Raw genomic sequence first — 12,043 nt, 5'->3', positions numbered from 1 at the left:
TGTTTATTCGAACATTCTATCGTAACTTTTCTTTCTTTGTTAAGAGATACAAGATGATTCGGCTGATCTTCGCGGCCTTTACGATATACTAAGTTTATTCGTGCTACCACGCGAATTTTCGGAAAGTTTTGCTCGTGGATAACCAGTAACAGCGATCATAAAGGCGGTGAACGTGAAGAAATACGTCAGTGAACTGCAGGAAGAGATTCCTACACCTTGGAACCAGTGTATACGTGCAATATAGTAATACAATGGGTATACCACGTTTATTAGTTAGAATAATATGCAACAGAGGTTGTTCAATATATAAGTATACAACTGTTGAACAGCTGTATAAGGAATTTTTATTAGTAAGACGCTATATGCACAGTGTGGCCAACGAGTCCTTCATTCGATTGGCTCTGCCATCTTTTAGCCAAATATCTCGCCAGTTGATTCAACCGTATTCCGCACATGGTAAGATCACTCTATGCAATTTCAGTGAAGTGTATGCTACCTATTTTAACATTAATAGTATCAAAAATATGTGTTTATTAAACACGGGAATTATTTAGTATTATTAGTCTTGAAATGTGAGTGAATTTACGCATTTCTGAGGTCTAAATTTTGAGGAAAATTCGCCTGGCTGTTGTGCTTATGGATGCAGAAGCAGACACAGAAAGGGTTTTAAAATGAAATTGGACAACTGATTGTTTTAAGCACTGAAAGTAGCACGTTATAAAACGCACCTAGCAATAAGTAGAGTTGTCTCATGAATTATAATGGTAACAATAATTATTAAAAAGTCGGTCAGTAATTTTAAGGAGGGCCGGCCTGTGGTGAAGGGGTAGCGTGCGTGCCTCTTACCCGGAGGCCCCGGGTTCGATTCCCGGCCAGGTCAGGGATTTTTACCTGGACCTGAGGGCTGGTTCGAGGTCCACTCAGCCTACATGATTAGAATTGAGGAGCTATCTGACGGTAAGATAGCAGCCCCGGTCTAGAAAGCCAAGAATAACGGCCGAGAGGATTCGTTGTGCGGCTCGACACCTCGTAATCTGCAGGCCTCCGGGCTGAGCAGCGGTCGCTTGGTAGGCCAAGGCCCTTCAAGGGCTGAAGTGCCATGGGTTCTTTTTAATTTTAAGGAGGTCAAGGCACTAAAAGTCAGATTTCTCCGTTAATATTCGCTGTATCGAAAACCGGTATATAACGAAAATTGTTTGGAATACAGTTTACAATTTTTTAAAAGTTCTGTGTGATTTTACTGTTTGACGAAAAATAACGGTGATTTTTATTATAATTTTTTCACAAATTTCCAAATATCCCAAAAATACCTGTTTTATGCCTGTACATAACAGTTACAGGAACGGTAATTTTCTCATTCATTTTCACGGTATGAACCATCATGGTGGGTATATTCTCGATTTTAAGCTTCTATGACTATTCATCTCTTAAAGGCTCAGGTGCCGCCTAGTATCAAGTTGAATTTTCCCATACATTATAATGATAAAAGTAATAGTCTGACTCCTTCGCTGAATGGTCGATTCCAGATCACATCGGGGATTTTAATCGCTCTGATTAATTCTGGCTCGGGGACAAATACTGATATATACACAAATTTTAAGCGAAATAAATAATATCTTAAAAGAATCAATTATTCTGAAATAATCATATCGCTCTCCTTCAACGATTCAGTAGCGGCGATTGGTGGGGGAGGGGTTCGAGGGGTGGGGCATTCTCCCCTCACTTCGTGAAGAAAAATATTTGTTTTTCCATATCAGAAACCTGAAATTTTAAGTTTCGGAAGACTGAAGAAACTAAGAATTATTTTTAAAATCGTCTGAAACTAGAAATTATAAAAGAAGCAGTATGTACAATCCCTGTTGCTTTTTCAGTTAAGTACTTCCTTCACTTTCTTTAATTATTAAGAAAAATACTCAGCGGAAATACGCACAAAATGTTCGTTGCGGCTAACCGATTCGTACAGCGCCACAGCAAGTAGTGGAGACTCGCGCCAGCAAGTAGTGGAGACTCGCGCAGCAGCGTGAAGTGTATGCTGTGAAGAAGGGTATCAGGGGTGTATTTTTGTTACCAAGGTCATTGACACAGTTATGATTCACCCGCTTACCGCACGCATTCGTCACACTCAGTGAACGTATCTGTGGTTCTATCTAGTGTCTGTTACTTTGTTAGTATGTAGTCAAATACTAAATTATATTTTAATTGTATAATCACGCCTTACTTCTATTTAATTGTAATGCACGTGTAATTATTGTCCCCTTGGTGAAAGTTTTATTCTCTATGTTGGTAGACTCAACCTTTACGACTCTATCGAAATTCGCTCAGAGAGCATTATAAAGCCTACCGTTTTGTAGCTTTTGTCTCAAATTGTTATGTCCTCACCCCACCCCCTCCATCCCTCCGCTATAGCACATAGTCCCAGGTAGTTTTGTTGTCTATACATTTTTGCACCCCCCCCCCCCTAATCCTAATCGCTGCTACTGCGATCTATTAGGTGATTGAGTACTTGGCTAAAACATGGCGTAGGACTACCTGATTCATGCTGCCATCTTTGGGATTTGAAAATAACTTTAGGAGAAGGCATTGGAAGCGGACAAGCTGACCGCGATCACGCAAGAAATTGTGCTCATAATCGCCATACCTACAGCATTGCCCTTTCACGTTCTAGCTATGCTATACGCCCAGCTTTGCGATTGTGCTCATATTCGCCATACCTACAGCATGGCCACTTTAAGCTCTAGCTATGCAATACGCCCAACTTTGTGATTGTGCTCATATTCGCCATACTACAACATGACCCCTTCAACTCTAGGTTGTGCTCATATTCGCCATACCTACGGCTGACCCCTTCAAGCTCTAGCTATGCAATACGCCCAACTTTGTGGTTGTGCTCATATTCGCCATAGTACAACATGGCCCTTTCAAGCTCTAGATATGCAATACGCCCAACTTTGTGGTTGTGCTCATATTCGCCATACTACAACAAGGCTCCTTCAAGCTCTAGCTATGCAATACGTCCAACTTTGTGGTTGTGCGCATATTCGCCATACCTACAGCATGGCCCCTTCAAGCTCTAGCTATGCAATACTCCCAACTTTGTGGTTGTGCTCATATTCGCCATACCTACAGCTTGGCCCCTTCAAGTTTTTTTTTTTTTTTTTTTTTTTTTTTTTTTTTGCTATTTGCTTTACGTCGCACCGACACAGATAGGTCTTATGGCGACGATGGGATAGGAATGGCCTAGGAATTGGAAGGAAGCGGCCGTACCCTTAATTAAGGTACAGCCCCAGCATTTGCCTGGTGTGAAAATGAGAAACGACGGAAAAACATCTTCAGGGCTACCGACTGTGGGGCTCGAACCCACTATCTCCCGATTACTGGATACTGGCCGCACTTAAGCGACTGCAGCTATCGACCTCGGTCCTTCAAGTTCTAGCTATGAAATACGCCCAACTTTGTGGTCAAAACGGGGTCGTGACCAGTTGGCGAGCGAGTTATTCAAATGGAAATGGAAAGTGAATCGGCACTTAAAACTTCGTAAATACGGTCTCAACTTACAAAATCTTGTTCTCATCATACTATATCGTGTACATTGCAATTATTTGGAATTACGAGGGTGTTCACGTGATCGTGTCATCCTTAACACGATATGCCGCTGATAGAAAGAAGAAAAGAAACACTGATTTGGGCTGATACATACATAGAAGGAATGCATAAATCGTCAGCTTCAAAGATATACCCATTTCCAACTAGAATACTTAAAACTTTACAACCTAGACCAAAATGAAGTTAGGCCTGCAGGGCGCTAATTGGCGTCAAGTGACCTGGAGATAACTAATATCGCTTAAGCATAGAAAGATTGTACCAGAAGGATCTTATTTACCTCTCGTCTGATGGCACCTCGACGCAGTTGTCAGTTCCCAGTCCGCAGACGGCGGCGCAGCTCTTGACCGAATAATGACACTAGAACAGAAACAGAGTTTAGAAATGATTTGAATGATCTTGGATATCTTGTGACAACTGCAAAACGTTTTATATAGGAAGGACTCTCCAAGCCTTAAATCAAAGATTTCAAGACAATAAAGTACACTAATATTCAGCTTTTGCTGAACATTTATAACAATAATCACACATATTTAGGGATCGAAAAGGACATGAAATCAATTGTTAAATGTAATTATGGATTTGAATTAAATATCCACAAAAACATTCAGACATTCCCAGCGCAGATAACGGAACCTGATAAAATTTTAAATGAAACAGTCGCAAGTAACACATTGTTCACAACCTAAAGTGACGTATTATCATGTATTTCCAGCGTGCCCCGCACTTAAAGCTGAACGTTTGTCTAATACTAGATCAACAGCCTGAGCACGAGGATAATCCAGCCCTTCCTATGGAATGTCATATTTTTTACAACATCATTATTAAGTTCTATATGCATTGTGTAGGGGCTGCCTGACTGAGGTGGTAAAGGCATGCTCGGTTCGCGCGGAAGGACGTGGGTTCGAATCCCTGCCATGAAGTCGTAAAATTTAAGAAACGAGATTTCCACTTCCGGAGGTGCATATGGCCCTGAGGTTCACTCAGCCTACACCAAAAATGAGTACCAGGGTAATTCCTGGGGGCAAAGGCGGCCGGGCGTAGAGCTAATCACTCTACCCCATCACGTGCCGAGGTTAACGATGTGGAAGCCTTTACCTTCCACTCCTCCAAGGGCCTTCATGGCCTGTACGGAGCTAACTTTGCTTTGACTTTGCTTTGCTTTGCCATATGTATTGTGTGCATACTTTTACACTTGTTTTTTCTTTTCCTAATTTACAGTTGATCTCAACTCTCTAAAACTCAATGTGACAACACACTCATGTAAAATCAAATGATTGAAACTAATTTCAACACTGATGATGGACCTTAGAGTTCGAAAACCGGTTTTAAAATAAACGTTAGTGTGCTTATACGACTGTATATGATTAATTATAATAATTACTACCATTAGCACTGTTAATAAGATGGCTTTGATATTTTATAATGATTGTAAATATCGTGTGATTCCTGTCTCTTCTTACACTTAGGAAAATTATCGTTCACACTGGAAAACACTCTAATACTTTATCACACCTTGTACACACACACACGCGCGCGCGCGCGCAGGCGTTTTTGTTCCGCCCACTCCGGTTCAAATGCGAGGTTTGTACCTTTTGATTACAGCTATGAAAGAAGAGTTTATTCTCAAAAAATAATTTATATTGCTACAAATTTAAATTTTGAATATTTAGCTTTCTCGAACGTATTATATTCAACACTATCGAATGAACTGGAAGTCTAGTTGGAGTACAATACCGTCATGAAAGCTGAATATTGTATTCAAATTGAAAATTACGCGGATTCCTGTCCTCTTTGTTTCATTATTTTCTGCGTCCATTTCCAACTCGGGTATCGCAGCAGTGATCGAGAGTGACTGGGAAAACTTCGCCCATCCTCCACGGCCTGTGACGTAGCCACAACGTCACTGTGGTTGAACAGCGTACGCTGCGCTCATCGCCTGCCAGTCCGCCCACTTACAGTGCTGGGCGCCCGCGGGACGGAATGCCCAGTAGGAGCACCTCTGTTCTAAGAGAATGAATCGACAACGAAAATCGCCTGACTGCTGTAGAAAAAAAGGACACTGATATTATGTAACATGTAGTTATGACTTTAATTACACACATAAAAATACTTATGTACGTTATTTATTTAACAATATGGCTCAAACTGAGCTTGCTATCAAGACACAGAGTAAGACATTGTGAACAGGTAATAGCAGTAATGGCTTCTGTCATAAAATGTGGTCTCAGACATACAGTAACTAAGTTGTTGTGCAGCAAAGGCTATGTCTAAACACTGTGCCTTATATTGTGTCCTGTAGGCTCTTCTCCAAATTGTCTCTTTTTCTCCAGTCAACAAAAACTTGTCTCTCTCGACCCAAAGAAGAAGCCAATGACTGATTTCATTCATATTTGTCTAAGACAGATGATGTCGCGGGTTCGTACATCCCTTCCTTTTCTTTATCCACGTCCTCAGGTTGCGTGCTTGACATTTCAAACCGAAGAGTGGGATTAACAATCTCTGCTTCAGATTTCCTCCGCTTAACGGAGATAATGTCCATTCTAGGATTACTGGAATTTTGAGCAAGATAGCGTATCTCTTCATCGTCTGTTAGTCTCTAAAACTGGTTGTAAGGTATTCAAACCTGACAGAAGCTCATCTATTCCTCTTAAGCATAAAGGGGTCCAAGGGCGAGTAACTTATCCGTTGAACCCGTATATTCTGGAAGGACTCATGGTCGTATTATTGTGAACAGGCAATAGTAGTTAGGCCATGGCGAGAATCTCAATGATGGAATCAATCAATCAATCAATCAATCAATCAATCAATCAATCAATCAATCAATCAATCAATCAATCAATCAATCAATCAATCAATCAATCAATCAATCAATCAATCAATCAATCAATCAATCAATCAATCAATCAATCAATCAATCAATCAATCAATCAATCAATCAATCAATCAATCAATCAATCAATCAATCAATCAATCAATCAATCAATCAATCAATCAATCAATCAATCACAACTAATCTGCATTTAGGGCAGATGGCAGATTCCCTATCTGTTGTTTTCCTAGATTTTTCTTAAATGATTGCAAAGTAATTGGAAATTTATTGAACATCTCCCTTGTTAAGTTATTCCAGTCCCTGTTTCCCTTTCCTATAGACGAATATTTGCGCCAATTTGTCCTCTTGAATTCCAGATTTATCTTCATATTGTGATCTTTCGCACTTTTAAAAACACCACTCAAACTTATTCGTCTACTGATGACATTCTACGCCATCTCTCCACTGACAGCTCGGAACATACCACTTAGTCGAGCAGCTCGTCTCCTTTCTCCCAAGTCATCGCAGCCCAAAGTTACATCTTACATCGCCCGTTTCTTTATCCACTTCCTCAGGTTGCTTGCTTGAAATTTCAAACCAAAGAGTGGGATTAACAATTTTTGCTTCAGATTTCTTCCGGTTAATGGAGATACTGTCGATTTGATCATATCGGCATGTGGGACTATCAACGAGGTATACAACCAGAATGAAATATGGATATGTAAGAAGCAGTCCTCAGAATCCATTTCTGGGCATAACCATAGCACATGTTGTTACTGGCTTAATGGTCAGGCGAGTGGCTGCTTAAAGTTCGTATCCCCATCCTAGATATAGAAATTGAGCAATGTATCGTACCTGGTCTGAGGTGTACATGACGAGCTGCCCCCGGATGGAGTGAAGACCACGTGACTTGTAGTCCGGGAACATCTTATGCCTGGCTGCGAGGAAGGCGTACAGGTTGGAGATGGAACCACCTGCACAGGGACAGAAATAAGACAATAATTTAATCGCTCGGACTGAAGGCAACCGGGATAGTACGAAGGATGTTTTTTTTCAACCTCCGATCGGTTATTTAAGAAAAGCACACTGACATAAGAAAATGATTTTATCACTAAAAGTTTAGTAGTTGCATACATAATCACCAAAACGATTTAAGCATTTGTCGTATCGTGACATCAGCTTTCCGATGCCCTCTGCAAAGAAGTCTGCCGCCAGTGAGGTAATGTGCGTATCGACAGCCTCACGAGATTCTTCGTTTGCCCGCCACAAAAGGAGGTTTATGATCTCTAAAGGTTTCCATATTTTCTATTCTTATTTAGTGTATTTTACTTAGTAAAGTTAATAGAAGTCCGCCTCTGTGGTGTAGTGGTTAGTGTGATTAGCTGCCACCCCTGGTGGCCCGCGTTCGATTCCCGGCTCTGCCACGAAATTTGAAAAGTGGTGCGCGGGCTGGAACGGGGTCCACTCAATCTCGGGAGATCAACTGAGTAGAGGTGGGTTCGATTCCCACCTCAGCCACCCTGGAAGTGGTTTTCCGTGGTTTCCCACTTCTCCTCCAGGCAAATGCCGAGATGGTACCTAACTTAAGGCCACGGCCGCTTCCTTCCCTCTTCTTTGTCTATCCCTTCCAATCTTCCCATTCCCCCGCAAGGCCCCTGTTCAGCATAGAAGGTGAGGCCGCCTGGGCGAGGTACTGGTCATTCTCCCCAGCTGTATCCGCCAACCCACTGTCTCAAGCTCCAGAACACTGCCCTTGAGGCAGTAGAGGTGGGATACGTCGTGAGTCCGAGGGAAAAACCAACCCTGGAGGGTAAACAGATTCAGAACAGAGAAGGAATGGATTACAATATAAACTTTTAAATGGATCTTGCATTGAAAATGATGCATTTGAAGGTGGATTTGAAAGTAATATTTTTATGTTATGATAATATGATTTTAGCTCTATAACATGCACACATCGCCCGTCGCTCTCATTATTAAGGTGAGATAAGTCGTAACAACTTTCTACAGCAATCCCTGACGTTTCAACGTCTTCTCTGTAAACAATATTGTGACTCAACACTTGGGATACCGGAAATTTTGTTCACGTTGGGCCCAAACAATGTTGACTGATGATCACAAAACTCAGCGAATGGCGTCAGTCGTAACGTTTCTCACGCGTTACCGTAGTGAGTGGGAAGAGTTTTTGAAGTCTATCGTTACTGGTGATGAAACTTCAGTCCTGTATGACACTCCAGAAACCAAAGAACAGTCTAAGCAGTGGATGTATCCTTCTCCTCCAAACAACCTATACAAGTTTAAACTGACACTGAGGAACAAGGAAACAATGGCTACCGTCCATACAGGTGTCTTGTTGGTGGACTTTATTGAGCAGGAGGCTGTCGATATACACATTGCCTCACTGGCGGCAGACTTCTTTGCAGAGGGCATCGGAAAGCTGTTGTCACTATATGACAAATATATAAGTCGTTTTGGCGATTATGTGGAGAAATAAGTACGAAATCACTACATTTTTGATGATAAATAATTTTGTTATGTCAATGTGTCTTTTTCCATAGCCCATCGGAAGTTGAAAAAGACAACAGCCCTCGTTCGACATTTTATATTAAATATTATCTATGCTATGGATGGTCCTCCAATTTACAAAGAGAAGCACATCTATTTAAAGTGATCTGATTTACTTAATCTCTCTGAAGAACTACAGTGCCATGAAATACTTTTTATTTGAGTCTCTCCCTTGTTCTGTCTTCTTCTTTATCTGTTTACCCTCGAGGGTCAGTTTTTCCCTCGGACTCAGCGAATGGGATCCCACCTCTACCTCCTCAAGGGTAGTGTCCTGGAGCGCGAGACTTTGGGTCGGTGATACAACTGGGAGGATGACCAGTACCTCGTCCAGGCGGCCTCACCTGCTATTCTGAACAGGGGCTTTGTGGGTGGATGGGAAGATTGGAAGGGGTAGACAAGGAAGTTGGAAGGAAACGGCCGTGGCTTTAAGTTAGGTATCATCCCCGCACATGCCTGGAGAAGTGGGAAACCACGGAAAACCACTTCGAGGATGGCTGAGGTGGGAATCGAACCCACCTCTACTCATTTGTCGTTCCGAGGCTGAGTGGACCCAGTTGCAGCCCTCGTACCACTTTTCAAATGTCGTGGCAGAGCCTGAAATCGAACCCGAGCCTCCGGGGGTGGCAGCTAATCACACTAACCACTACACCACAGAGGCGGACAACGCAACGCAGTAAAGTATCCACGAACTGCTACAAAAACTGCTAAACATCATAGCATGGGATCGGTCTTAGGATGGTGTCCTGCTTTTCAGATAAAATAATGGCGTGCGGCCTCCGAAGAGGCCTGGACCAGATCTTTCGAGTTAACGCTGTATGAATTCTAATGATGAAGACGAGCCCCCGAACCACCGGAATTAACAAATGTTAAAATCCCCGACCCGGCCGGCAGTCGAACGCGGGACCGCCATGACCAAAGGCCAGCACGCTAACCATTTAGCCATGGAGCCGGACGCTTTTCAGGTGATAATTATGTGTAACTGTCCGGCTCCATTGCTAAATGGTTAGCTTGCTGGCCTTTCGTCACAGGGGTCCCGGGTTTGATTCCCGGCAGGGTCGGGAATTTTAACCATTATTGGTTAATTTCGTTGGCATGGGGGCTGGGTGTGTATGTGGTCTTCATCGTCATCCTCATCACGACGCGCAGGTCGCCTACGGGATTCAAATCATAAGACGAGCCGAACATGTCTTCGGACACTCCCGGCGCTAAAAGCCATACGCCATTTCATTACATTTTATGTATAACTCAACGTCCCCCTCTGTGGTGTAGTGGTTCGTGCGATTAGCTGCCTTCCCCGGAGGCCCGGGTTCGATTCCCGTCTCTGCCACGAAATTTGAAAAGTGGTACGAGGGCTGCAACGGGGTCCACTCAGTATCGGGAGGTCAACTGAGTAGAGGTGGGTTCGATTCCAACCTCAGCCATCCTAGAAGTGATTCTCCGTGGTTTCCCACTTCTCCTCCAGGCAAATGCCGGGATGGTACGTAACTTAAGGCCACGGCCGCTTCCTTCCCTCTTCCTCGTCTACCCCTTGCAATCTTCGCTTTCGCCCGCAAGGCCCCTATTCAGCATAGCAGGTGAGGCCGCCTGGGCGAGGTACGGGCCATCCTCCCCAGTTGTATCCCCCGACTCAGAGTCTGAAGCTCTAGGACACTGCCCTTGAGGCGGTAGAGGTGGTATCCCTCGCTGAATCCGAGTAAAAAAACCGACCCTGGAGGGTAAACAGATAATGAAGAAGAAGAAGAAGAAGAAGAAGAAGAAGAAGAAGAAGAAGAAGAAGTGTAACTCAACATTCCTCTTGTGTTGACTGTGGAGAACAATTACGGGCGAGTTGGCGACTGACCGTATTTCGCACTTGTTGAAAGGGAGAACGTGAAAATGGAGGTGTCTGGTGAACGGGTAAGACAGGGAGGAGGAGGTATATAGTGTAGTACTTCCTGAAGTAGCGTTCGCTGTTGAGATTGCTCCTCGTGTCGTAGGTGAGATCGCCAATGGCACCGCAAACCATCACACCTGACATTCGGCAGTGAATTCCGTATTGGAACATCGTGTTCACCATGATGAGTTTCAAATCTGGTCATCATTTTGGCTGAAGTTAAGCAGACTTCTATGAAAGCATACGATTCCACTTTGTTAGCCGAAAATGAAGATGACTTCAAGAGTATCATATTTAAATTAAACGATAGGAGTGTAAGAACGTGACTGTATGATCTAGATCCTAGCAAGAGGATTGCCATCTAACATGAAGATCAATGGTGATATGATCAAAAGTGATGGATAGCTTCTACTATCTGGGATCACCCATCAATATGATGGGCGGTAATAACAATACAAGTCAGTTATTAGAAAAATTAGGATAAATACATATTTGATATCGTCAGATCGATATCTGTGAGTGGACAGATGAGTAAATGTCAAAGTCTGCCATAACACACTGCATTCCATAGTGCACATAGCAAAATGAAACCTTCAAAAGACGAACAATCACAACAGTACAAGTTGACTTGCACTCTTGTACTTTTTTAAAAACTTGCGTCGTTACTGCATCTCATCACAGCGAATGGCTCTGATAGTCCAGAAATTCGTCACAGTTTAACTCTTGGTAAGGTAGCAACCAAAAGTCTCGATAAGACCTTCAGATGCCCTAATATGTGTATGCTCGCTGAGATCACAATTGTTAAAGTTAGACCATAAAATAAGTGGGTTATTCAAGAGTTCCGACCCCATTCATCCCTTGAGGCCTGTATTGTGAGGCTAAGATTGAGTTAATTTGGGCACATATTGAGGCAGTCTCATTCTGTCGAGAAAATTATTATTCTTCGAAAAATGGAGGGAACACGGAGACGACGACATTGAGGTTGATAGACTTCATCAACGGAACAATGATCACTGAATGTTAATAAAATGTCTAGCTGAAAACAGAAACACCAGGAAGTACTTCCTCCATGCAGTTGCGCGGGGTCGGCGTGGACTTGATAGCACAGAGAGAGAGAGAGAGAGAGAGAGAGAGAGAGAGAGAGAGAGAGATTAATCTGGTCAGCCATGAGAGAAGACCATCTAACCTTCATC

The 12,043-nt window shown here is 42.8% G+C and overlaps 1 protein-coding gene across 1 annotated transcript in view; it reads right to left on the bottom strand.

The window, feature by feature from the left end:
* Gad1 (glutamate decarboxylase) overlaps positions 1–12,043 on the bottom strand; it is a 163,311-nt gene that overhangs the window by 96,184 nt on the left and 55,084 nt on the right. Inside the window, exons 3-4 of the mRNA XM_067148034.2 lie at positions 7,268–7,386; positions 3,881–3,960 (exon numbers count right to left, since the gene is read on the bottom strand). Of these exons, the coding sequence (XP_067004135.1) occupies positions 3,881–3,960; positions 7,268–7,386 (199 nt within the window). The remainder of the gene's footprint in view (positions 1–3,880; positions 3,961–7,267; positions 7,387–12,043) is intronic.

The sequence above is a fragment of the Anabrus simplex genome, chromosome 5 (genome assembly GCF_040414725.1).
Source record: "Anabrus simplex isolate iqAnaSimp1 chromosome 5, ASM4041472v1, whole genome shotgun sequence".
NCBI lineage: Eukaryota > Metazoa > Arthropoda > Insecta > Orthoptera > Tettigoniidae > Anabrus > Anabrus simplex.
The sequence above is the reverse complement of the archived record's forward strand: the minus strand, read 5'-3'. Positions and strand labels throughout refer to the sequence as shown.